Genomic DNA, 27,399 nt, shown 5'->3' on the forward strand with positions numbered 1-27,399 from the left:
GATTGGGTCTAGTTTTAAGACTTGAAATCGGTATTTATGTTATTTTTTTTTTAATCAAACTGATCTAGGAGGTGGGGGAGGTAGTGGACGCCCACCTAGTGGTCATGCTGAAGGTGTCGTTGGAGGATATCCTGGCGGTTATGGAAACAGTGGTGCTGGAACTGGTGGGGGTGATCCATCACCGTATGGATCCCCGCAAGCTGCACCGGCTACCCGTCATAGCAACAAGCCTCCAAGCCCTACTACCCCACACCAATGGAATAATTCACTTCGACAGGTAATTTGATATTTTTGATTAATTTAAAAAAGTCTTGACAATACATATAACAAACATTAAAGAAATTTTACACAACTAAAAATCTGAAATCAGAACATCCATATGTTTAAGACCAACATGTTTTTTGAGCATAACTTATACAATTTGACGTCAATTTAAAAAAAATAAACGCAGTTTTATTGAGAAATTATATATCCATTAAAATTATTAAACACATTTTAAAAACTACTTGAAACAAAAAAGTAAAATTACAAAAACATCAAACGAGACTTTCATCGAAAAATCTCACCTTCACTTGAAATGACTGTTGTATTTAATTTTGGCATTCTATTAATAAAAATTTTAATTTTGGTGGTAGGTACGGACTTCCAGGATTATTTTAGATGATTTCAATATTCATTTATTGGTTTTGATCGATAAATCGGGATTTTTCTGTTCAACTGGTCCCACAAAAACTAACGGATTTAGATCGGGTGATTGAGGTGGCCAAATCTTATTTTTCAAAACAATTTTTCTTATCGTTAGAAGTCCTTACAAAGCTTTGACGTGTGTTTCGGGTCATTATCTTGCTGAAAGATAAAGCTGGGACCACATAACTTCAGGCGGCGCTACAAAATTTTATTTTTTTAAGCCTTCGGGTACCCATCTTTTCATAAAATACCATCGATTTTGACTAAATTTTTAACTCCAGCTCTCATTATTGAGAGCTGGAATTTTTTTGATGTTTATACATCCTCATACCATTATGGATCCACTTTCATGCTTTATTTTTGGAAGCATACTGAAAAAGCTTTATTTTTCGTGGGGTATACGCTGGACGTAAAAACGTATTTTCGAACCGAATTTCGATTAATTCTTTTATAACACTTTTAAGCAATCTAAATTGACTAATTCTGATGTCAAAAAACCCAAGCTGGCCATTTCTGTTTGTTTCCTATTTATAATAATGGTTTTCTCTCCCTCCTAGATTCACTTTCCTAGCCGACGTCGGACTATGATAATCGATATATTTTTTAAATCGTCTAATTCAATTCAGAGGCGATATCTGGTGCTGTTAACATTTGATTATGTTTGCTTGATAGCATGATAACTTGATCCAGTCCTTGGTTCATGATTCTGGGTCATCCTTATCTGGATTTTTCCTCCGTAATGTTCGAATTTTGGAATTTTTTTTTTATTGTTTGCTGTACTGCAATCGTTCAAACATGAAGTTTCTTGGCTATATATCTCTGGTTTTCTTTTTATTATGAAGTGAAATACCATCGATAGAATTTTTCGTATCAGCTTATTTCTACAAAAATTTCTGGGATAGATAATTTCTTCACTGGTACGAGTTCAAAGTCGGACTGATCGTTTAAAACTGAACCAAATTCATTAAAGCTTTGTTATTTTAAACCGTTTTGATGTCATTTCAATGGAATAGTACGAAAAAAAAGGTTGGAATACAAACAGCGTAAAGACAAGGGCGTGATCAAGGGCTAACTCCTTATTTTTTTTGTTAATATGATATTTAAGCATGTGTGCAACAAATTGGCAAACATTTTGCCAAATTATTTTACGGTTGTTAAGTTTTACGAAGCTTTGAAAATTACCTATCCTTCTGGTCTTAAACATGTGGATGGTAGTGTACATACATATGTAGATACATTATTGTATCTAGAAAAGCAGTAAATTTTGAAACTTAACATTCCCATAGCTTGGTGTCGCTAATGCTAACCACCGAGAGGTTGCCGGGCTCGATCCTGTGGGTTGACCTCAATTGAAAATAATCTATTCCGAATATTATCTTTAGTGCCGCTGGTAAAACTAGGATATTTGTGACTCCAAATCTTATAATTCCTAATACATGTACGCCTTTATGTGTTCATGCGTTGTTATTTATTTTGTAATTTAGGTATGTACGATGTGGTTTTTTGTACAACGCAGTGATGTGCGGTTGTTCTTGTACAATATTGCTGGACAACTGTCTCGTTCTCCGACAAAAGGGTCTCTCAGACTATATTGGTTGTGGGATGGCCTCATGTTGAGGGCTTGAATTCTTTGACCTTTAAAGTGGGCTTTAATACTACAATTCGATCGTTTCCTATCAAAGTTTGTCAATTTATCTGATTTCATTGTTGAAATTGGCAAAAACCATCCTACCCACTGTCAGCACTATTTGAGTATGATTTCAAAAATGTATATATGTATGTATAAGTTTAATACCATAGATGTCGCTCAGGGGCAACCCGAGAACGGCATTATGGGAAAATTGAGTTCATGCTAAGTATCCCATTAATTCTTCTCTTCTTTCTCATTTGCTTAATGATTGTGATCATGTATATCCATATATATTAGCCATAGTGACGACTTGGATCTATTCTGTAATGTCACTATGGCGAAATTATAAATAAATATCATCTGGAATCTGGTGGATAATCTGCCTCCACTCCTCCAAGCTTTGTGTTAAGTTGAAGTTGAGCAGCGCTTAGAAATGATCCCGCCAGTTCTTTAATTTGATCTGACTATCTTATGGGAAACCGTCCTCTCGCTCATCTTCCCTCTAATGTTCCAGTGACTGCCAGCTTCTCTAAACTCACATTCTTCCTGGCAATAGGGCCCAAGTATAAGCCCACTTTAAAGGTCAATGAAGTCAACCAATAAAGCCCTCAACATGAGGAGAACGAAATGGTTGTCCAGTAATATAAATTTGTTGTAAATTAACAGAAATATATCGTTGAATTGTTTCAGGGTACTGCAGTAACTGAAGGTTATCAATATGGTAATACGAGTGGCGGTGGTACTACTGCCGGGGGTGCCCCGCTATCACCAGCACGATCACCAGCTGCACCACCGCCTACATATGCTCAGTTGCATCAACGGGCGCCTCATCATCCTTCCCTGCATCATCATCATTATCAACAGCAAGCACCGAACAATCCTCCGCCTGGTGCGTTTGGTCAAATATTATAATTTAAATTTCGACCACTGTTGTAAAAGTTTAATTTCCGTCGTTGTAATTTCAGGGATGTGGTCTTGGCAAGGGTCTGGAGCCGAAGGTGGGCCAACACACCAGACTCATCAACCGCAAGAGCTCTCCGACATGCTACAGATGTTGGACCAAGGTGGTGCCACCTCATTCGAGGACCTCAATATTAATATGTTCAACACCAATTTTGAATAATCTCGCACCATTATTCACCTATCAAAGCCTTCATGATGCAAATTTTAAGTGTATTTAATAATTTTGTTGGATCTTATATATAATAAAAAAATAAATAAATTTTATGAAAGTGTGACATTTATGATGCTAGCAACTGTTTGATACCTGAATCAAAAAAAAAATTATATAAATAAGTATAGATTGATTCGTTTCAAAGTGAAAAACACTGTGCCCAAGTTTTTGGTGACAAAAGGACTATGATAAAAATAATGAGCCTTTCACTAAATGCAAAACGATTGTTTAATTAAAAAAAAAAAACACTCCTTTTTATTTGTGATGTGTGTTTTGTGCAGTGAATGTGAGAGGAATATAACATAATAATAAATTAATTTTTTAAGTATACATATATATTATATATTATTACCTTTTTGAACATTTTAAAATACAATTTTCGTATGAGATTATAATTATGGAATAAAAAAATAATATGAACTCATTTGTGAACGGCACAAAAACTGATTAATTTTAATAGATGTAAGATACATCCCACATAATTATATTTAATTGATTAGTTTATCACCGTGTGACAGTTATATATACATATATATATATATATATTATACTACTTGTCTGTTTCTTTACATGTGAATTATCATTGAATATTGTAATCCTTCCACATGATTTTATAATTTGTGACCATTTTTCATCAGACATCAGTTTTGGATTAGAAATAATTTACATGAATTGTTAATATCCAAACTATGCTTTACTATTCATCATTGATATAATTATTGTAAAGGAAAATAAAAAGATTTTAGCTCTATACAAGTTTTTTATTATTTCATAAAACTAACCAACCTATGTATAACAATTGTAAATATGTATTATAGTTGAAATTGAAAACAAATTTGCTACTAATTATTGGTTATTCGTTTATATGATGACAATATAACTCTGAAAAGCTATTCGGTAGGTTGTTTTATCGTTGGCTCTACAAATTTATCGGAGATCGTAACCGGTAACCTATCACCCCACTGACTTTTCTTAGCACACCTATAAGCCGTTTTCCCATGCTTGGATGCTGTAACTATAACCTCTTCTAGCTTTCCATTGCTGCAACACATGCGACATATCATATGACGAGACCTGGCCAATTTGGGTCTTACGATACGAGGCCATGCTGGTGTATCAGGTCTATTTCCTCTGCGCAATACAATATATGAATAAGTGTCTGTTTGAAACACATTTTTTTGGAGTAAGTTCAAATTTGTATAACGAACTTGGAAATTACACGGCGTTGCATCTTCTAGATATCTGGGGCATTGGTTTTCATGTGGGCATGGAGCAAAAACATACGCTGGGTTATCATATTTTGAATTTTCAATTATGAAATCTCTAGCTTCGTTCAGTATGCTAAATCCAGCATTTGAGCCGTGTTCGACGAGGACGAGGAAGTGTTCGGTTTTTTTCCATAAATTGAGTAGAGTGCGTAATCTCTCTACGGCTGATGGCATTTCAAACAAGGAATAAGCACATAATACAATGTCATATCTGCTAGCGGGTGTTGATAAGTATCGTTTTTGGTGAAATCTTTGTATAGGAAAAGATTTTGCTTTATAAGCTTGTGTAATGATATTTTTAGCCAAATCGTTCATTTCCGTTGATATATCTACCGTTACGTATTCCTTCATATAGTTTTGCCAAGTGTCGTTCAAAGCCCACGTTCCGGTACCGACTCCCGATCCAAAGTCATGAAAGGTGCTCGGGGTAAAGTCTTCTGCATTAGATTTAATTTCTTGAAAGATTTTTCTTAGTACAGCATATTCTGCAGAACTCCTTCCAAGTAAATACTTCAAGCTCGTATACCTATCGTATAAGACAGCTTTCCAAGAGTATACCTGTTGTTTCATCGTCCAATTTATTGTCTTTTCGTTATCTTTTTCAAATTCTTCTAGTTGGTATTTACTTTTTGATGATGTGTCGACATTACGTCCTGATAATAAATTATTTATTATATTTTTGCGTTTATCACGAATTTCCCAATTCTCTGGAGGGGCATGACGACATTTAAGATAGTTTGCCAACTGTAAACTATCATTTTCAACAGCCTTCATCGGCGTGTCGACAAAAGCAGATTGAACGGCTAGAGAAATATTCTCGGGGAAATGTACATTTTTCATTTGTATGCCTGGGTGCTTTCCGAATTTCATCTCATCATTCTCTAATTTTTCCTTGATACTTTGTTCGACTTCAACATTTTTCCTTATTTTAACACTGCAATAACGTTTAAGAATACTACACGTTCTCAAAAAAGTTCTCTTATTATGATTCATCATTATTTTGAAAATAGTGAGCAACAAACGTAGGTTTCGATCACCTGTCACATTGACCGGCGCGTAAATATAACCTCACTTGTGTATAGTGTTGTCAGTGCAAAAAATTATCACGAAATGCTAAAATATAAACGCACATTAAAAAAAAAATACAACGTAACGATAAACAGTTCAGCGACTAGCAATAAGTTAAAGTATGGTGGTATTTAACATGTTTAAATTATCTCCAAAATGCACAGACATTCACCCTTATTTTTAAAAATCACGAAAACCTGATAATTTCAAATCAGTAAAATCTCGTGGTTGAATTTTCTCATGATTACAAAACATCATCTATTGATACTTTGTAAATAGATAAAGTAAAAATTACACTTCGTACCGATAATCACTGAACCACACATACTCAATAAAACCAACATTTTTGTCTCAATATTCGTAACCAAATAATATGAGTTTGCTACAAAAAATTAAGAAGAAAAAAGAGCAACCTCAACCTCTATCGATATATGACACCCCTCTACAAGTGTCAAAAGGATGGCCCCGAATCTCTCCATGCAATCAAAACACCCTCAATAATCATCCTGATAATTTGAATACTTCACACTAGATGTACTAGTCAATCAGTTAACTCCAGCTACCTGAAAAAAGTTCGCGTTACACCCTAATGGTTTCCGGAAACCCATTGTTAAAAATCAAAAGTTTGTGGAAACGCGGAAACGAAAGAAATCTAAAAATTTTTCAAAAATTATACAAATCTTGAAAAAATTGTTTTCGAAGATTTCAAGTTGGAAAAGATCGCATTCGATTACATATCAGGTAAAGAGAAAAAATATTTTTTTCTGTTACGCCCAAACAAATCAAAATGTCGTCAATGTGTCTGCCTCGGAATCTTTCCTAGAAAATGTCATAAATTTTATTGCGTCGTTTTGTAAATTTTCAAAGATAGCCGAAGACTATTTTATTTTCAAACACGTGCAAAATTCACATTCTTCGATTCGAAACGGACGTATTTTTATTTCGTTTTTACTCGATTGCATTGTTCGACTTTATTTTCATTTACATATTAAGATTTTTAGATTTAGATTTGAATTTTATATAAAATTTAAGAAGACAAAATATTTTAATATTCATTGTGTTAGTGTAATGTCGATTGGGAAGGAGAATTATTTGTAAGTTGTAATGCATGTATGTGATATTCCATATTCCATATTCACCATCCAGATATTCCATATTCACGATTTTCGTGCCAACGATTGTCGTTTGCGCGATCGAAATGTGCGAAATAATCCGTTTATCCGTTAATCCGTTTTGACAATCACAAAGCTGTTATTAGCAAGATTTAGGACCAAACTAATTTTGACAGTTCATCACACGTGGGACAGATATACTCATTTCGACAAGATATTTTATTTAAAATGTGTACTGTAAACGATGACGATTACGACGGAGACAAGTTTATGGAACAGGAACTATCATCATTGAACTTGTACGTCCGTCACAAGGAATATATTCTAAATACATTTTCCTTTTAGTTTTATTAAATTTATATTGGAAAAAATTGAAATTCCAAAATGATTAAGGCTATTCATCATTGGATTTAAATAACTCGTTAATTTTTCAAAAATATTTATCAATTGTAAAACTAAAAAAATACTTTCATAAAATATTTTTTTTTAGAGGCAATGAAAATTGTAAGAAATGCAAGCTAACAATAGCAACTGTTACACTACGGAAGAAAGATTTTTACTGTGATGACTGTTTCACTGTTGGCGTGACACACAAATTCCGAGCCACATTGGGCAAAAGTAGACTCGTAAAGCCAGGTGACAAAGTTTTGATAGCATTCTCCGGCAAGATTGATTCATCTACCCTATTGTATTTGGTAAAAAATGGAATCGAGGACAGTACACATAAAAAACTCCAGTTTCAGGCGCTTGTACTTCATATCGACGGTACATTCTATTCTTAAAATCCATAAGAATTCATTGAATGCGCTTTTAACATACTTATTACCTTTCAGAAAGTTCCCTTCGGCACTCGGAAGATGCCAAAAATATAGAAATAATGTCGCAAGTCAAGTCACAAATTCAACAGTACGATTTAATGTTCTACTCAGTGAGACTCAGCGAAGTCATGAAAGATGATGCATTAAATTTAAACATATCAGATGTCCCAACGAAGGACGAAGAACTAGATCTTAAATTCAAAAATTTGATCACATCTACAAAGAACTGCACGGCGAAGTTGAATCTTTTAAAGAAACTTAAACAAAATCTACTGCTCAATTGTGCAAAGCGCCTGGATTGTTCTTATGTATTATTAGCCGAAACGGCCACCAAACTTGCAGCCAATTTATTGGCAAATGTAGCTATCGGAGGCGGCTCACACATGTCATCGGATATTGTACGTAGAATCATCATTAAGACATCCAAGACGTGTATGTACAGATTTCATTAAAAAATACGTTTATTTGTAGGGATTTTCTGATGCTAGGGACGATAGAGTGAAAGTACTTCGCCCTTTAAAGGATTTGACGACAGAAGACATTGCTTTATTTACCAAAATTAAAAATATATCTGAAGTTCAACCTACGATCCGAGATGACAATCCATACGCCAGTATACAGTCATTGACTAAACAGTTTGTTAACAACTTGCAAAACAATTTTCCAGCTACAATACCAACTGTTTTAAGAACAGGCGATAAAATAGACAATTCTAGTAATGTCGTCCAAGATGATGATTTTCAATGTGTCTTGTGTCAGGTAAAATCATCTTCTATGCATGTATTTTATCCAGTAGCGTCGCTAGGCCCGTGTGGGGTGCGGTCTGCACCGGATGACACCAACTTGTTCAAATTGATAAACGCAAATTGCGACATATTCGTTGTATGAAGGTCCTCTAGCAGCTATACGCTCCATTGCAATTTATGTATATATACAGCTACCGCGAAATTCGTCTGACGCAGCTATATATATGTGGGTGGAATTCCTGAATAGTTGGCGCTATTCAGGACCACGATGGGATGTGGCGGTGGAATTGAAGATCAAACACGTGCGTTTTCAGTCATGTTGTTTATTAAAACGACACCACGCGGTGGTTTAACGACCAACCGCCCCCAGTGGAAGGTTAACTTCTACTCACTGTAAAATAGCGGTCCTTTCGCGCCCTATGCCACTTTTTCATCCCCCCTCTACGATCGGTCGTAACATACCCTTTCACAGCCATAGCCCATACATCAGCCTTTCGTTTAATCCCAACACTACATATATATATATATATATTCGAATTCCTGAGAAATCGGTGTATGTACCTAAATATAAGAAGCTTAACTGATTAAGTCTGACGGAATTGCAATCCAGAATTTATAACTTGTCTTTGGGCGCTTCTCTCTCGTGAATCATAACTAGTCTTCAGCGGTGGAGTTTTCATTTACCAAGAAAAAGGGTTAACTATTGTCCTACAAAGCTAGAGCAAAAAAAAGGTTGACAATAATGAACCCTTTTTTTTAGCAAAAGCATCCTGCCTGGCTTTCTTAACCCTTTGCCCGCGTCACCAAATTTAGCGAACATACCCTGTACGCAGCTGCTTTTTTGCGGATTTTGCTATCACGTTTTCGACTATAAATATAGGTTGCAATATTTTTTTGAATTTTACAACCTATATTTATTTTTTTTGACTACTGCCATCTATTGAATTTGATAAAGTATACATTTAGTAATATTTTCAACCAAGTTATAAAATTTTAACACAATAGACAGCTCTTATACAGGCTGGAACTTCCAAGACATCTATGCGTGTCTCGCGCGCTGAGGGCATGTTCGCTAGGACATGTATAGTAGTCGTACGCGGTGGAAAGGTTAACATAACAATTAACAAATATCAATAATTAATAAAATATGTATTTTTTTAATATGAAGTATCGTTACTTTTTGGCTTTAGAAAATTGGGATTAAATGTTTTTCCTGGAAATAAATTGCGAATTTTCCAATGGCCGGGTGCCGGTGGTAGCTCGTCGACCGTACTGGTGATCAAATATAGACAAAAATAGCATGCATATGTACTATACTGAGGTCCTTGTAGAAAACGAATGTCTGATGACTTAACACGTTTATCATTTTTTCGCATCGGTCGTTTGTTTAGAGCTCCTCAAAAACGACGAATGTGATGTATTAAAAAACGAAAGGATTTGGAGAAATTCCATGGGGAAGTTGACAGGGGGGGGAAGATGGAGGAGTCACATTTGTTTAACTGTACCAGATGACACCACCCCTAGCGACGCCACTGCTTTATCAAGTTTAAAACCAGTTCAATATTGTTATATTATTTTTTACAGTCTGCTTTGGATACGCAAGTCATTCCATGTTCAGCGATCGAAGCTACAATATTTTCGAGAGAAACGTCGAACAACGTCGTTGTGTGTATAAAAGATCAGGCCGTTGCTGCTGAAGAAAAGTCTTGTTCGAATTGCTCATGTAAATCATCCGCAAACGAAGTACGCAGAGAAGACGTAGACGCATTCACGTGTTACAGTTGTCAATTGATTATAAAAGACATAATCAACGTCGATCTGTTGCCGCCGATCTTGCTGAAGAGCATAAAGAAGAAGAAACGACTTCAGAATGTTAAAAACTCAATTCAAGATTTTCTTTTATGAGTATTATACTTTTGTTGAACTGAAAATAAAGCTCGCATAGAAATAATTCTGCTTCTGTTTGATTTGAAACTTGAACACGTAGGATAAAATAAATCAAGCACTGTCGTTTTTAAATTGTTATCATACACAGTAAATTTATTCAGGAGTATAGCAACTTTCCGAGTACAAGTTTTTTAACTTAATGAAAAAAAGAGAAACACCAATGTAGAATTAAAAAAAATATTTATACAAAATACCTGACGCGATACTGCCTGCAGTCGTTAAAATATTCGGAATGCATTTAAAGAAAATTAAAATTTATAGACCGTTCATGTATGTATGTATATATATATTATATTATATGCACAAATTCAACGAACCAATAATATTGAAATGTAAATAAACACATCACTAATGCAAACAGATAAGTACGATTGATACTAAAACACCAATTATAAATCACAAACGACAGACAGCATGCGTTTCAAATTATTATTTTCCATATATCAGTATAATTGTTTTCATAAAAAAAGACATCCAACATTTTTTATCTTTTAATTATTACGAAACAAAACTATCTAAAGTTACCACACGGCCGAGTTTCAACTGACGTGCGACACTACAGCGATGTTACACTCCGCTTAAATTAATGTTCGTACACTGAGTCCTCTTTAAAAATAGTTAAGATCTTCGTAGTAACTTACGTTTCGGACAACCGAGTAGGAATCGTCATCAATCATCACAAATGCTAAGAAGTAGGTAAAAACTTCCATGTCCTAAAGAGACAAACGCCCACGCACAAGTCCGCTAAAACTTTTCTAGGCCTAGCCTTGGTTCAGAAAAAAACCTGTCTGCTTATTACACACTTGGAATTCAACTTCCAAATAGAAAATGTATAAAAAATTCATTGGATATGCCTGAGAGTTACCTCTTACATTAGTCAAAATGGGTAATATAAGTTAATTTATATTTTAGCAGAGGACAAAGTGTACATAAAGTTATGTTAAAAAAGAATTTAACATCACCGCTGAAACAAATAACAAGTGTCGGCGATTTCCCCGTCAATTGCAAGATGGCCGTATCACTTTCAACAATTCAAGAGTGAAGATGTTGTTCAAGAAATGTGGAAAGTTTCATCCACAAGTAATTTTATAAAAAATACCTCCTTAAGAATAGCATTCATAGAAATAAATGCTTTTTTTTTTAAATATTTATATTGACATTGGTAATTATTTATGTAACTGTGACTGTATAGAGACCTACGTTAAGTTAGCTGCACGAAATGAATTAATTTGAATATCTGTTTAATATGTACTTAATATGGAAGAGTAACTAGTGATGTTCTTCGTTTACGTTAATGTGAAAATTTCAAATGAGATGCTGAGATTTTTTGTATTTATATATATATATATATATATATATATATATATATATATATATATATATATATATATATATATATATATATTTGCCGTTTAATATTTAATTTTCAAATATAATTATTGAGTGACAAATAGGGGATTAAGAAAGTAAATAAGTCCCATATAGTCTGCCCAACAACAATGTTACAATTGAAGCTGCATTCATTCACTGATCAAGTCTATACACTTGGTGTCACATTCATTCATTTGAAAAATATTTATAATTAATTTATCTCGCACGCTCTAGCAGAAATAAGGTGTGAAGCGAATGTTTTTTCAATTATTGTAACGATGGTCGTAAAATTTTGTATTTATTGGCTTATTTCTATTTACTCGTTTTATCTACAGTTTTCCTACATGATAAATACAAAATTTTAACAGACTATATATTCATAACGTAACAGCTCAAAGGCATACGTTGAAACGGTTGTTATATTACAAATAATTACAATATCAACACTAAAAGATATAAATGCAAAACATTAAAGTGCATTCATGATTTATGCATACCTTTGTAAGATCAACAAAGTTACAGATATAAATATATATATATACATATATATATATATATATATATATATATATATATATATATATATATATATATATATATATATATATATATATATATATGTATATATATAAAGGGTCGGATGAAATGCTCCTTTTAAAAAAGTAATCAGTAGTTCGCATACGAATAAATCATACTTCTTAGCGGTTTATGTAAGTATAATAAAAACAAGTCGAAACATAAAAAATACATGCATAAAATTCTTTTTACCATCCCTTTTATCTTTAATAACTTGTTAAACCTGAAGGGGTTTTAAATATTTATTTTAGCCAGAAACACTTTTTTTTAAGAATCTATACAATAAACATATGTTACTTTCATAATTAATAATTCTAATAATATTGTCTCTTCCTAGCATGGTTGCGGGGTTTAAGAGTAAATTGTATAACATGCTAACAGGTGACAGAGTACAGAAACCTACACTCACTGGATAACAACTCGTTTTGTCTTCACCACACAATCTATTTCAAAACCAGTAAAACGGTTTGTGTTTATAAATATATGTTCATCTGCTTTAATTGTCACAGTTACACTGATGGAGTGAAGTGATAATATGAACTAAAGTTATATGTGTTTATAAATATATAAGAAGCTTCCAGTCACTGAGCACTTGCTTGCATGGCGAACAAGTATTGCGGCACGTTGGAATAATTTGTAGAATGGGAAGTTGGTGAAAATGATGAAAATATTTCGATATTTTATTCAGTTGGTGGTATTGGTCCTTGCATAGCACTCGGTGTCGGCGATGTCGATGCTACCAAACGCACCTTATCTTTTACTACAGGATCTGAAATTACCATACAACACACCATGACACACATGTGACAAAGAATCGTTTCTTCCATTTCAACTAATTCACATTCGACAAGCGATTATACTCACAAAAATATGGATGATCCATAGCTTCTTGTGCAGTGAAGCGTTCATAATGGTCGTAACGCAATAAACGATCTAAAAAGTCGAGCGCTTCGGGAGTGACAAGATGTAGATTTTCAGTATTAACGAAACGATCCCATCGTTTTCGAGAATGCCTACAAACAACATTAAAAGTTAAATCAAATCGAACACAAGAAACACCACACAACACACGCACACACACACACACGGGGAATACTTAAAAGTGAGAACTGACCTGCCCAATATATCATGGAACCTAGGATCCAATTCTATGTGATACTTGTCAAGATACTCGAATAATTCTTCCGTGCCGAGAACTTTTGTAATACGAACCAGCTGGTCATAATTATCGTGACCATGGAAAAAAGGCTCTTTGCGAAAGATCATAGATGCCAACATGCAACCTAATGACCACATATCTAAAGAATAGTCGTACATTTGATAATCTACCAATAATTCAGGACCCTAAAATTTTTTTTTTAGTAAAAACAAATTAACAACAGCCACATTTTCCAAACAATTTCCAACGAAGGAATAGATTCAATGTTTATAGGTACCTTGAAATATCTAGAGGCCACGCGAACATTGTACTCTTGACCTGGATGGTAAAATTCGGCGAGCCCCCAGTCAATAAGACGTAGTTTTCTATTTTCGTGATCGATCATCACATTATGCGGTTTCACATCTCGATGCATAATACCCATACTGTGGCAATAATCCAAAGCTTTTAAAAGCTCGTACAAATAAAATCTGCAAAGTTATCAATGGTGAGTATTCGACTGCCACACTTAGAGATAAACTTTCAAAAAATTTAGCACACTTGAAATACCTAATATCAAAATCTGATAACGTTTGATACAGTTGTTTGAAATCTGTATTATTAACATGCTCAAATATGAGAGCAGGTGTTCGAGAGACTGGATCTTTCACAACAGCCTTCAGCGTTATTATATTAGTACCACCCGTTAAATTTTCTAAAATTTTTATTTCCCGTTTTATCTTCTTCTTTTTTACAGGCTAGAACGAAACGAAACATACATTTTTATTGTGAGAACACTGTTCGACACTAAGTGTGATAATGTAATTGCAATATACATATGGCATACTCACTTTTAATATTTTAACTACACATTTTTCATTATTTGAAATTGCTTCAAAGACTTCGCTGTATTTTCCACGTCCCAGCTTGCGGACCAGTTGATAATCGTCTTGGTTGCCCCAATTCACTACGTAGCTCTCATAGTCCCAATAGTCTCTGGTCTTGTGCGAATTTACATCAGAATACACTCGAGCTCTACTGGGTAACGCCATTTCAACTTGATTGAGACTCATACGTCTCACACAACCTCTGGTGACACCAAAATTCTTTGATATCGCCGCATAAGCATTAATTAGGACACCTATAAGAACAACACACGAACAATTAGTCATTTTAAATAGCACACATGGAAATTCAAAACATTGCATTAAAACATAATTAAGTATATATTTAGGGAAAAGGCATCATTTATTGTATCGTTTTCGTATTAGTTGTGTTAGATTGGGATCTTTTTTGTGAACATTGTCATAAGAGTCAGCTTCGTCTATTTCTTTCAAATAATAAAATTAGCATATGTAATATAATATAAAATTAATGACCTTTGAATTGCATACGAGGTTCAACAACGTCGAATACTCTCGGGTGAACGTAGTTTGCAATGAAAGTGCATGTAAATTTTGGAACAGGGGGAGTATTAATAAAAATGTCCTAGGTCCGCTTCTCCGAAGACATGCTAGATAACAAATAAAACAAAAGTTATAAACTTTTGTATATACTAATCAGATTGAAACAGTCTGAAAAAAGGCGTTAAAGAAGAAGCGGAAAGAATCTCTGAAAACAGCATATATTAGAACACGTTAAAAGAGGAAAAGAAACATGTGACAAAAATTATTCATGCAGCCCCAACCTTGCGAATTCTAATTACCATTACTGAGATGTTCAAAAACAAATACTATACACATTTTAATGTAGTTAGACGTGGTTTTTTTTTACCGTTTGACAAAAATACAATCTCTGTCGAGATAAAATCAATCGATTTCGATGACAAACGTCCCATATGACTAACATATTTGAATAATATTTAACAATAGCGACATCATGTTATATACGAAATCAATACCAGAGATGAAATGTCACCAGCAAGATAAGAAAAAAGTTCAAATATCCAATATGTATTCAATATATAAAACATTCAATATGTCAAATTCAAATTCGTGCGAATCGGCAAATATTGAAAAGAATAATGGAATTGAGTAGATTAAATTTCCATCTTTTTACATTCATACATCATTTGAGCAACTTGACATCTCTTTTATCAACAATTATCAAATAGATATCTGAACACTTGTCGGCCAACGGCAGGCATTGTCTCATTTCTAAGATTGTTTGGAAATAGTCCATTGACTCCATTTTTTTCTTAAACTTCTTCATTTTCTTATGCATGCCTGATTCAGTTATAGCGTGGAATATCTTCTTCACAAAGGCAACTCCTGTTCAGTTTTTAATGTTCAGCAACCAGGCGGGAACAACGACATCAATTATTCTGTTTGCAATAGGTGAAACCTTTCATGAGATGTCCAAATTATGCAAGTTTATCTGTTTTCAATAATACTCTTCCACACTAGCCTTTCGTAAGACAGTGTCAGTAGCTCGTTCAGTATCAGTTTGATGACACACAACAATCCTAAATCATCTTACCGTTAACGAGCACTGCTTTCATACTGCAACTATTCAAGTTTGAATTTGTACAAATGAGTACTTTGCATATCCCTTTTCAGTGACCATTATAAGATTAATATTGTGAATATCATTATCAGTTTCGGATTAATGCAAAAGCAGTGAATAAATATGTTATTTTATAATCAACGAGACATATTGACACCCAGTTTAGAACATCGAGATTTTAGTACACATTTGAATAAATTCGAATGAATGACTTGTATAGTCTCCTTTTTTCATTTCAAATCAAACACATTTTTTATTACATTGCTTAGAATATATATTCAGAGTGGTTTCTGCGTCTCTTATCCCATGAGGCTGGTCTTGTTAGATTGTTGCCAACCTATAAAAACATTCACATTTTAATATTACGAGTGTTTCATCCAATAATTTTCCGATTTATTTCTCTTCATAGATATAGAATGCATAGAATCGCTCTCAGCCTCCAAAAATGTTGCTACAAAATCTCTGCGTGGCAGAGTTTATTCATTGTTTGCTAAATTTCGTCTCTCTTGACTTTCTGTCTTCGATGGTTCGCTTTTAGACGATACTTTTGTTAACAATGACCATTCTATGCATTCTACTTCTATGTTTCTCTTACATAAAATAGTTAATGGTGCTATTGATATATCTATTTTGGCAGATATTTATTGTAATGTCAATACTCGATTCACTAATGTTTAAAAATGATAATAATAACACTTCATTTAATGATAAAATTACCCGGAAATGCCGGCTTTATGGATTGCCTTGATTCATTCTCTAATTTAATCAGAATTTTTAAGGTTAAGGTGAAGAAGCAAATTTGTGGTCAATTTATTGTTTTATTTTTTGTATTTTTTTATTGTTTATATTATATTACTAAGCAGTGCTTATTTTAATATTGTCTTTTATTTATTTATTTTTTCACTTTATTCTGTGTGTCATACATAAAATAAATAAAAAAAAATACAGTATGGTTAGATTTATTCTATAATGAAATAATAATGGATTTTGGTATCACAATGAGTTTACCTTTTGAACACTAGTGGTTTTACTCGGAATTTTCAATACAAACCGCTTAAACATAGCTAATTTAATAGTAAACATTTTATTTTATTAAATTTATATTTGAATATTCATTTGTTTTTTTATTAAATTGAACGTCACGTCTTTTTCGAAATAATAGAATAGATTTTGGGTCATAAATAGGATTCGTGTCAAATGAGTATGTAGTGGTTGGCGTCACATCGTCTCCAAGCTGTCGAAGAAATTGATACGTCATATGGGGTGGAGAACGTGCGAAGGCGGAAGTGAATAGGAAAACGAAGACATTGTTTACGTAATGAAGGGGCGGCGGGTGAGCGGGACAAAAGATGGCAAACGGGGGGCGAAAGAGTGCGAAATCGATTATTAGCGTGGTGTGGTGTGATGTGGTGGACGTGCCGTTTGACAGCGCTCGGTCGAGGGGGCGGGCGGGGGCGGGGACGGGGATGGGGACGGGAGGGGTCCGAGTGACAGCCGGGGCTGGGGCGGGGGCGGAGGCGCGGGGGAGGGCGAGGGGGGCTGCGGGGGTGGCCATGTGTCGCGGCACGCGGTGCGGCTGCGGCTGCGGCTGCGGCTGCGGCTGCGGCGAGGGGCGAGGGGCGGGGAGGGTGTCGCGTGCGGGGCGGGCGGCGGCGGGGGGGCAGGGGGGGCGGGCGGGCGTGGGGTTCGCGTACCTGTTCATGCCGAGTGTGAGCGCGAGTGGAGGTGGAAGTGGCTGTGGCTGTGACGATGGCGGTGGCGATGGAGTCGGCCGGGCAGATCCGGGCGCTTCCGGACGGGGTCTGCGGGGTGCGGGCGAGGGGCGCGGGGGGGCGGGTGGTCGCGGCGGCGAGTGGTCGGCTGACGGGCGGAGGGCGGGTGTGGTTTGGTCACAAGATGGCCGCCGGGCGACTGCCGGCTGTGGGCAGAAGCAGCGCCGGTGCCGGCAAAGCGCTCCAAACCGCTCCGAACGCGGCCTACGCCCCAATGCCCTTCTCGATCGACGCTACTGATTGCGCTTTCGTTTCCGACTCTTTTCGCTGTTGCGCTTCTATGCGGCGATCTATCGAATGGGATGCGGCCGTTTCATTTCAGTCACACTTCAATAGGCTGAACGAAAAACGTCTTGAACTTCTTTTCGTCAACTATTATTTCGAATTATTAAGAGGGCTGTACACCTGAAATCTTAATTTTGTTGCCGTTCCTTTCTTCGATATATATATTGAGTGAATGTGACGGTCGAGATTCATCAATTAATGCGAATCATTATGTGCCATGAAACAAATGGAATTCATTGTAGCACTTCATGTCTTAGCCAAAGTTTTTTCTATAAGTCCGCCACTGAGTAGAATTTTGCAAACGGAAAATATAAATATATGCACTGCGATGGATGTGGCCATAAACATCGAATCTATAATAAAAAATGAATGTGAATTATATTCCGTGACGTTAAGAGGGCTGTACACCCGAAACCTTAATTTTGTTGCCGTTTCTTTCTTCGATATATATGTATATATTGAGTGAATGCATCAATATATATATTGAGTGAATGCGACAGTTGCGTTTCGACCAGATAAAAAGTATTTTAAATCGACAAAATCGAGGTTTCATATTCTACTATTTTCTCCTTAAAAACTGGACCAATTAAAAAAAAAATTCATCATCGGTATGAGAAAGATATTTCCTGTGCAACTACGCGCGTATTTTTTTTTTTAATCGACCGTTAAATAAGTACGCTGGACTCTTTATGTGAGTGTAAAAAAGAGGCGATTTTATAGATGTTTGGTGGCTCCGAGCTCCTATAAAAAATAACTAATCAAAAAAAAAAAAAAAGAGAGATGCATCCCAATAGTAAATATCGCGATTTTTGTGGCAACGATTTTTTACCGAATAGTGGCGCAGTTTCGAGAAATCCTAATTTTCAAAGGCACTCAAGAAGAACTTACGCAATCGAATTCCACAAAAAAGGGATAGCACCTCAAATAGCATAGAAATACCCCTTGATGATTTTTTGTGGAATTCTATTTTAATTTAAATGATATTTGAATATGATTTTCTATAATAAAACGTTTAACAAGAAATGAGTTCTGGCACCTTTTTTTTTTTTTTTTTTTTTTATAAAAGTACTGATTATATGTTAGTAACGTGATAATCACTAGTGTGTCTGGGCTGATTTGAAATCCGCGATATTAAAATTACAACCCCCATTTCTGCTAGAATTTGTAGTGTTTTGGTTCGGTCAAGAAAATGCATGTCATTCAATGAAATAGTGTGAATCTTGATCAAATCGATTATTCGTTAATAAAATTTTAGGCTGCCAGAAACTGTAATAAGTTTATTCGTTTCACTAAAAAACCATTTAAAATAAAATAATCAGAAACTTGCCAAATTTTGCCACCCCCTGGATCTTGAATATAAAACATACATCGAATTTTGACCGGGCCAGTATCCTTTTGGGGTAAGGCATATAAATGAAATAATATAATATATATAAAAACCGACTGTCACTAAATATGTATATTTGTTTGTGACGGACGATCAACCAGTATGGGGAACCAATCACAGCTGAGTAATCGAGACGCATGGAAGCGTGTTAGTGGGGAAGCGGGGGGGGGGGGGGGGCGTCGAGCGTCGTCGCATTTGCCGACTATCCCCCGGCCACGGTGGACGTGCCGGACGACCCTGAAGCGCAGGAGGCGCTCTGGACGTCGGGGGCGCGGGGGGCAAAGCCCCCAGGGCACAGACAACACACACACATTCATTTATCATTTCAAACGGGTTGGATCAGTCAAATAAAGAATTTTGTTCTTTACGGTTCATAGACAATATTCAACACTCATATTAGACTTCCATCAATTCGTTATTACTAGTCACCGGAGCCTGAGGGGGCGGTGTATTGTTCAAAGGTTGTAAATGCATTGTTAAAGGTTTGCCGAACAATGGATAGCACTGTGACTATCCTACCTCTAGTTATTACTGATTACAATCAATCGTTCCATTCTTGTTTAAAAAATAATTTTATTTTTATAAATTGACTAGTGTTGGACCCGTTGATTTCAACGGGTGGTTTCGAAAAGGAATTGAAACTCGAATAAAAATAAAGTTAAAGATATTGAATCGACTGGTTTCGGAAAGAAATTGATGCACGAATTACGAAGTGATTACGAATTACGAACTACGTTTTGTGCATCGCCGACCTCCTGACGCCTTTGCCCCCGATGCCTCCGTCGCTCCGGGGCCTTCGGCCCCAGCGCCGCCGACGCCTCCGGCGCCCCCGACGCCTTCGGCACCCCGGGGGCTTCGCCCCCAGCGCCGCCGACGCCTCCGGCGCCCCCAGCACCCCCGATGCCTTCGGCACCCCGGGGGCTTCGCCCCCAGCGCCGCCGACGCCTCCGGCGCCCCCAGCCCCCCCGATGCCTTCGGCACCCCGGGGGCTTCGCCCCCAGCGTCCCCGATGCCTTCGGCATCCCGTCGCCCCCAGCCCCCCCGATGCCTTCGGCACCCCGGGGGCTTCGCCCCCAGCGTCCCCGATGCCTTCGGCATCCCGTGGGCTTCGCCCCCAGCGCCGCCGACGCCTCCGGCGCCCCCAGCGCCCCGATGCCTTTGGCACCCCGGGGGCTTCGCCCCCAGCGCCGCCAGCGCCCCCGGCAATGAAAAAACTGAAAAAATGAAAAAAATGAAAAAAATGAAAAACTGAAAAAATGAAAAAAATGAAAAAACTGAAAAAATGAAAAAAATGAAAAAAATGAAAAAACTGAAAAAATGAAAAAAATGAAAAAACTGAAAAAATGAAAAAAATGAAAAAACTGAAAAAATGAAAAAAATGAAAAAAATGAAAAAACTGAAAAAATGAAAAAAATGAAAAAACTGAAAAAATGAAAAAAATGAAAAAAATGAAAAAAATGAAAAAACTGAAAAAATGAAAAAAATGAAAAAACTGAAAAAATGAAAAAAATGAAAAAACTGAAAAAATGAAAAAAATTAAAAAACTGAAAAATATGAAAAAAAAAAAAAAATTGTTCCCCATACTGGTTGATGGTTGATCGTCCGTCACATACAAATATACAAATATACAAATATACAAATATATTTAGCGACAGTCCGTTTTTATATATATTATTCCTTAAAAAATGAAAGCGATTGTCCAGTAAAGTGACCATTTTTCAATCGTGATATAAAGACTATCCAACCCTTTTTCGTGAAATATTTTTTTGCAAAAATAAAAAAAAGGAAGAGACGTTTCGTCTTGGAACCTCTGTTACCCGAGACGATAATGTAAGTGTTTGTATTTTCATAACAGCTTAGTAAATAAAATCCATTTTTCTCTTCTTTTTCATTTTTCGGGTCCCCTTTTATACACGGGGCTCGGGTGCCTTGTATCCCCTGCATCCCCAATTAGCCGCGCTCGAGTATGTATATCTAAGTAATTAGCATGTGCTACTTATGGTGCGTACGCACCAAGCCAACGAACGGCCCACAGGCCAACTTTAAAAACCAGTAGCGTACAAAATATCAAAATAAAAATTAAATTTAAAAATTGAAATTAAATATCAAAATTAAAACTATTATTATTATATTAAAATTAAATTCAAGTATCAAAATAAAATTATAATCATTATATAAAAATTAAAATTAAATATTGAAAGTTAAAACAGAACATGCACAATTTAAATAAATTTTCGAGATTGACCTAAAATTAGATCATCAACAATCACATACAGGTAATCCCCGACTTTTGTTTGTCGAAGATGTTTTGACTTACGAAGATACGCACTAAGATCGAAAAATATCAAAGAATTATTATTTTTACTTCCCCGTAATGCGCAGTTACTGAGAATATATCATGTATTAGTATGGGTGATCCAACGATTTTTGCTAACCCGGGGTGTTGTCGGTCACATCAAACGGATTTTTTTATTCTTCAATTGTTTCTCTCATCGAAATAAATCAAGTAATTAAATCATTTCAGAGGTAAAATTTATCGGATAATGTGTGATTATTAATTTTATTTCGACGAAAGAAAAAAAACCCTTTGACAAATCACCGACATCCGACACCGCGTTTTTTTATGAATTGTTTTTTTTATCGATCATCCAAGTGGAAATATAGTAACATCTCGTGACGACTTTAACAATATTTTTTTTCGCTCGTACGCAGAGAAATTATAATATTTCTCTGGTTTTAAATGCGGTATCGTCGTAATTCAAAATATTGTTGTAATTCAAAACATCAACGATGATCTAATTTTAGCTCAATCTCGCTCTTTAGCTTGATTTTGATATTTAATTTCAATTTTAAAATTTAATTTTTATTTCGATATTTTGTACGCTACTGCTGGTTAAAAAGTTGGCCCAAAATCGTCGTTGGTTTAGTCCGTAAGCACCATTACAACTAAACTGTGCTACTAGCTACTAAATAAATAATATAAAAAATAGATAAATAGGTGTATATAGGTAAATAAGGTGACTATCAAAATATATTTCGTTTTCCATTTGTCAAACTGACAAAATAAATAAAGAAGTTTCTAAGAAAACGTACATAACTTATTGAAAAAGCAAAGTATAAATCGAACATGTTAAATATTATCGACAAACTGAATATTTCTCTTTGAGAATATTGCATAGATAATTTTACGATAAGATATAAGACAGACGCGTGCGTTGCGAGAGATGGAGACGTACGACAGTGGGATCTAGAAATGCTACCACTTTTGCAAAAGCTGTTGACGTTAGCATCAAACAGAAATACACAAAATACTATATAAATGTTGGATTTAGTTTTAAAACCATGAAGAGTGCGTGGAAGTTGATGTGTATATGCAAATTTAGTATTGATGATTTTAGTATATGATTTTAGTATATGCAAATTTAAGTTGGTATGTTGCGTAACACCGTGACTAAACGACAGTTCGTTTTGGCGCATCGAAAAATAAATAAACATAGTTTAAACGCTGACCACGTTGCTACAAGTGGCTGTCCTTCCCATGTGTCCCTTTATGAATTGAAAATGTTGTACACGAGGGTTCAAACTCCTAGGCACGGCCCTGTCTATGTACTTGAACCTATGTACATACATGAGGTTAAGAAGTACGTATATGAGAAAATAATACAACAGTTATTGAAGGAATTGATAGATTGATAAGGTATTGGTGTAAATATTGTAGTAATTTAACACTCAACCGTTTACACTTCGAATTACGTAAGCATTGGCTAATTTCATGCCAAATATACATATGTACATATTTAAAAACTGTATTTACAGCTAGGCAAAAACAGACAAAGGAAGCACACATAAAAAGTTTCAATTTATATTAAACTTGCGTGTATATTTAAAATATATGGAAATGCGTTTTTACGAATATAATAAAATATTTATGAGCGTTGATTGTCAATCATTTTTCATACTAAACTAATTAAATATCATTTACAAACTATCAAAATATTTTATCTTATAATTTAAGAAACAAATTCAACTATCATTAGACAATTAATTATGGAGATAAGAATACAATTTAACGGTTTTTTATTATTATCAAATATTTTTATTATTAGACTCCTACTCCCATTTTAATGATATTTAAATATCAAATAGTATTTTTTCCTACATGTGAAAACCCATTTCCAAGTACATGTAAATACAGCCGTAACTTCAAATACGGTGAATAGGTAAATTTTTGAATATCTCTGGCGTATTAATTCAGATCTGATTTAAATCATTAAGTTTTAATAAAACTTTTTTCTTTTAATATTTTGTATTATTTATTTATGTAGACATAAACTAAACAAAATGTACGCATTTGACAAATATCGGTCCTCCTCAATTTTATCCACTAAAGAGAAAAAAAAAGTAGAAAGTGTCAAATTTGCACATTGGAAATTAGTGAGTCGCTTTCGTCGCAAATATAAGCCCTACAAGTTCGTTAATAATTCAGTATTCACATAAATATGTAAAAAAATGAGTCGGAGTCCTTCGATTTTTAACGACACCACGACTCAATTTTTAACGATTTCGACTTTACAGACCTGTTAGATACAGATGATCAGAATATTGCAATTATTTAAATATAAGAAAACCTTTACGTTATATAAAGTGTGTAATACGAAATATTTGCAACGGTTAGTAATTATGATATTTCGTTAATGATTTTGCGAAATTCCATTTATTTTATAGCCGTAATGGAACCAAGTAACATTGAATATTAATGAGAGGTAAGGTGCGAAAAATTTCATAATATGTTCATGTGTATAAAGAGACAACTAGAATTCCTTAAAACAAATTCCTAAAGAATGAAGTCTTTTAGGGAAAGAAATAAATAAGAGACAAAGATAATGACTTTGACAGACGAAAAATTTACCGCGTCACCTAAAGTATAATTTAATTCAATAAATAATCTGTTTTTTTGTTTGTTTTAGCAACACAAATTTTCATGTGATACTTTGCGTAACACTGAATTTCATTATGATATTGGGTGAAGGTGGGAATAAATTTTAAACTTGGGAAAATATTCTTGACCTTAAAAAGAAATTTACTGACGTGCCGATTAAGCGTACAAAAGGAGATCGTGTTTCAAAACTGTCATTTTGTAAGCTGAGCACGAGTGAAATTCCAAATAAGTAGGTATTAAGATTCGTTTAGTATTTAGTTCCTGTAAGGTGAATAATATTGCAGAGACGAACATGTTTTAAAAGCATTATCATACATCAATAATTATTTATTCAAAAGCGAACTATCATATCCCATGACCAACTTTCGGTACACAACTATCGATAAATACTGATACTTTCATTTCAGCACTGAAAAAATACACGCCTATACCTAGCTGTATGTATATGAAAAAAGTAAATTTCCATACATTCATACGTAGAATTTTTTTTTGATTTTTAAATGCTTCTTATTATTACTAAATTGTGTTCACAATACATCTTATATCTATTTTAATAGCTACTGATCTACTGATCATTTTCTATTTTACAATTTTAATTTAATTTTGTTAGTAATCATAGTATTATATTATTATAATGTTAATATGTACAGCGTAATAGGAAAAAGAGATCGAAAACCTATTTACAATCCTTATAAATGCTCATAATACATAATATTAATTAAAGACTCACTAAAGTCGATGACCTAAAGCAGATCGTGTTAAGGTAATCTGTGTTTATATCTGAAGGGTATAGACATTTTGTTGTAATCACCGAGACTCTTCACAAGTGTGTTAGTATGGTTATTAGTGATTCTGTCATAGAATCTACTGGTTAGTTTGTTAGTAATGTCTGTAACAAACGGAATATTATATATGGCATGCAGTTTTTTCAAGTTAGTATATATGGGTGTATTATAAATTATTTTTAGGGATTTATTTTGTATTACTTGGAGCTTGGAAAGGTTAGTATTCGAGGCGTTATTATACAGGTGAAGCATAGGTTAATAATAGTAATATGAGCGCGTGATATAATTTTATTTTATTTTGAGTTGATAAAGATCATACGTAGAATGAAACGTAAAGGAGGTATATAAAAATAAGTGCGACCCACTCGAAACATCTAAATTCAAGGTTTATTTGCCGAAGATCATACATATATATGTACATGCACTCAACTCGAGTGCTCGAGAAAGGACATCCTCTACGCACATTTCCGGTAGTAATCATGGACACATGACGTGCAAAATCTTCACTAAATTATTATTCTGAATTAACTATCTGAAGTAACGATTTACCTGGGGGCGAGAATGTGCATTGCTGTGTGTGATTTCTCCCGATGACTACAATAACCATGACCGTCACTAACAGACACAGGGTCACTGAGAAATATCGCAAAAACACCATGGCTAATTTTCAGCTGAAAGATAAACACCCACACACTCTGACTATAACAACACACCGTATGGAAATGTGTTGTGATTACGTGCGAAAAGTTCACAACGTTAGAACACCGATGTAGTTGCCAGTGACTGAAAATAGATGATCCCAAATTCAAATAAGCAATGACATCGATATCAAATAGATATCGTTCTCCTATCGTTATCCTATATCGTTCGATTGAACGAATTGATGATTTTTATTGTTGACTTGTTGACTAAATAATGAAATGAAAAAAAAAGCACATTTTGACCCTCATAATCGATTTCGTTAATACAAAAACCACTTTTGGCGTTTTCATTTATTTATTTTTTGTCATTTGAAGTGGCTAATTGTACTTCTTAATGGCACTGAAACTTCCACAATTAATAGTTCTAAACATGCGTTTTACTATATAAATACGAATAACTAAGGAAATACTCATCAGTTTCATTGGAGACATCGCAAGGAGGTTCTATAGTAGTTACCGACAACATGAGATCGTTATTGGTAATTTTTCCGTTCAATTTTTAACACGCCTGTTCTTTGATATTCACGGTAGATTTGTTCCACAAGAAATCGCATAAATCATAAAATAAACACACAATAAATTGAAAGAAAGATTCAATCCAAACTAAAACCATATGAATTAACCCATAGGAAATTGGTTCATCTTAAAGTACATATTTATTTATTTATTTTTACATATGTACCAGGAAGGCCTTACAGATAAATCCCAATGCACCTTCCTGGCCAATTACAAATTACAATTACAATTACAAATGCATCATTTTTATTACAAGTCGTTGAATTACGAGACACTGAAAAACTCGCAAATTAACGAGACATCTATGACTTGTACATAAATTTTATTGTACATCAATCATACTTCAAATAGTGGTGACATAGTAGGATTTTTAGCCAATTTTTTTTCCGGGAACCGTTTCAACAATGAAATCAGAGAAAATTGGCAAACTCTGATAGGAAACGATCAACCTGGAGTCACAAATCCAGGTCTGACCAACAGCATACTCTGAAAAATTCATTTTCATTCGAGGCCCGGCCCAGGAATCGAACCCGGCGCCTCTCGACGCTAAGCAGAAGCTTAACGACCGAGCTATGCTGCTGGCTAATTTAAATTGATTAATCTAAAAGCAAAGCTGTGGAGTCAGAGTCGGAGGATTTCAAGCGGAGTAAGAGTCATAAAAAAATCAACCGACTACGAATCCATTTTATTATTATTTTATTTAATTAATAGTACTACGGTATGTCTCAAGTAGGTTTATATTTTGAAGATCTCTATTATTTTTATTACATTTTTATACTTTTTCAAGAAAAGTTGATTTTATTAATATCGTTCAGGTAGGATTCGGAATTTGGAGTCGGAATCGTAGTCGAAGTCGGTAAATTTTGATCCAAAACCTTTTAAAACCGTGAAAAAATAGATCGACTATATAGATATTTACATATGTATCTTGAGAATTGCTGACGCTAGAGCAATCAATGGAAATGTTTACTTAT

At 34.8% G+C, this 27,399-nt stretch overlaps 4 protein-coding genes across 11 annotated transcripts in view; 2 read left to right on the top strand and 2 right to left on the bottom strand.

Annotated features, from left to right (window-relative positions):
- Positions 1–4,241, top strand: part of tgo (Aryl hydrocarbon receptor nuclear translocator homolog tgo) — a 76,860-nt gene extending 72,619 nt beyond the window's left edge. For 4 of the 8 annotated variants that reach the window (XM_077439175.1, XM_077439177.1, XM_077439172.1 and 1 more), the window contains exons 12-14: positions 69–277; positions 3,008–3,206; positions 3,283–4,241. In XM_077439175.1, coding sequence (XP_077295301.1) covers positions 69–277; positions 3,008–3,206; positions 3,283–3,440 — 566 coding nt within the window. In that variant the 3' untranslated portion in view covers positions 3,441–4,241. The remainder of the gene's footprint in view (positions 1–68; positions 278–3,007; positions 3,207–3,282) is intronic. The other 4 variants (XM_077439178.1, XM_077439173.1, XM_077439176.1 and 1 more) reach the window with 1 other exon arrangement.
- LOC143917608 (ribosome assembly protein METTL17, mitochondrial) lies at positions 4,242–5,845 on the bottom strand. The gene has a single exon (XM_077439180.1). It carries the CDS (start codon positions 5,753–5,755, stop codon positions 4,382–4,384), a length of 1,374 nt encoding a protein of 457 aa, XP_077295306.1. The 5' UTR covers positions 5,756–5,845; the 3' UTR covers positions 4,242–4,381.
- Positions 5,846–6,939: 1,094 nt separating this feature from the next.
- On the top strand, positions 6,940–10,926 carry LOC143917610 (cytoplasmic tRNA 2-thiolation protein 2-like). Its single transcript, XM_077439181.1, has 5 exons — positions 6,940–7,238; positions 7,430–7,704; positions 7,773–8,155; positions 8,229–8,516; positions 10,088–10,926. Exons 1-5 carry the CDS (start codon positions 7,168–7,170, stop codon positions 10,406–10,408), a joined length of 1,338 nt encoding a protein of 445 aa, XP_077295307.1. The 5' UTR covers positions 6,940–7,167; the 3' UTR covers positions 10,409–10,926.
- Positions 10,927–12,492: 1,566 nt separating this feature from the next.
- On the bottom strand, positions 12,493–25,843 carry CkIIalpha (casein kinase II subunit alpha). The gene is made up of 9 exons (XM_077439182.1): positions 25,758–25,843; positions 17,735–18,450; positions 14,915–15,048; positions 14,387–14,676; positions 14,106–14,293; positions 13,834–14,026; positions 13,512–13,741; positions 13,262–13,410; positions 12,493–13,166 (listed from the first exon to the last, which is right to left on the bottom strand). Exons 3-9 carry the CDS (start codon positions 14,925–14,927, stop codon positions 13,078–13,080), a joined length of 1,152 nt encoding a protein of 383 aa, XP_077295308.1. The 5' UTR covers positions 14,928–15,048; positions 17,735–18,450; positions 25,758–25,843; the 3' UTR covers positions 12,493–13,077.
- Between the last annotated feature and the right edge of the window lie 1,556 nt (positions 25,844–27,399).

This window comes from Arctopsyche grandis, chromosome 10, assembly GCF_051622035.1.
Source record: "Arctopsyche grandis isolate Sample6627 chromosome 10, ASM5162203v2, whole genome shotgun sequence".
NCBI lineage: Eukaryota > Metazoa > Arthropoda > Insecta > Trichoptera > Hydropsychidae > Arctopsyche > Arctopsyche grandis.

What these genes read in the sequence shown, in the direction of transcription:
- LOC143917608 (XM_077439180.1), bottom strand. Translation starts at nt 5,755, where the DNA reads ATGATGAATCATAATAAGAGAACTTTTTTGAGAACGTGTAGTATTCTT.
- LOC143917610 (XM_077439181.1), top strand. Translation starts at nt 7,168, where the DNA reads ATGTGTACTGTAAACGATGACGATTACGACGGAGACAAGTTTATGGAA. An exon ending in GAACTATCATCATTGAACTT is followed by an intron (nt 7,239 to 7,429) that starts GTACGTCCGTCA and finishes ATTTTTTTTTAG; the next exon opens with AGGCAATGAAAATTGTAAGA. An exon ending in CACACATGTCATCGGATATT is followed by an intron (nt 8,156 to 8,228) that starts GTACGTAGAATC and finishes GTTTATTTGTAG; the next exon opens with GGATTTTCTGATGCTAGGGA.
- CkIIalpha (XM_077439182.1), bottom strand. An exon ending in TTATCAGATTTTGATATTAG is followed by an intron (nt 14,027 to 14,105) that starts GTATTTCAAGTG and finishes ATAACTTTGCAG; the next exon opens with ATTTTATTTGTACGAGCTTT. An exon ending in TGGCCTCTAGATATTTCAAG is followed by an intron (nt 13,742 to 13,833) that starts GTACCTATAAAC and finishes AAAAAATTTTAG; the next exon opens with GGTCCTGAATTATTGGTAGA.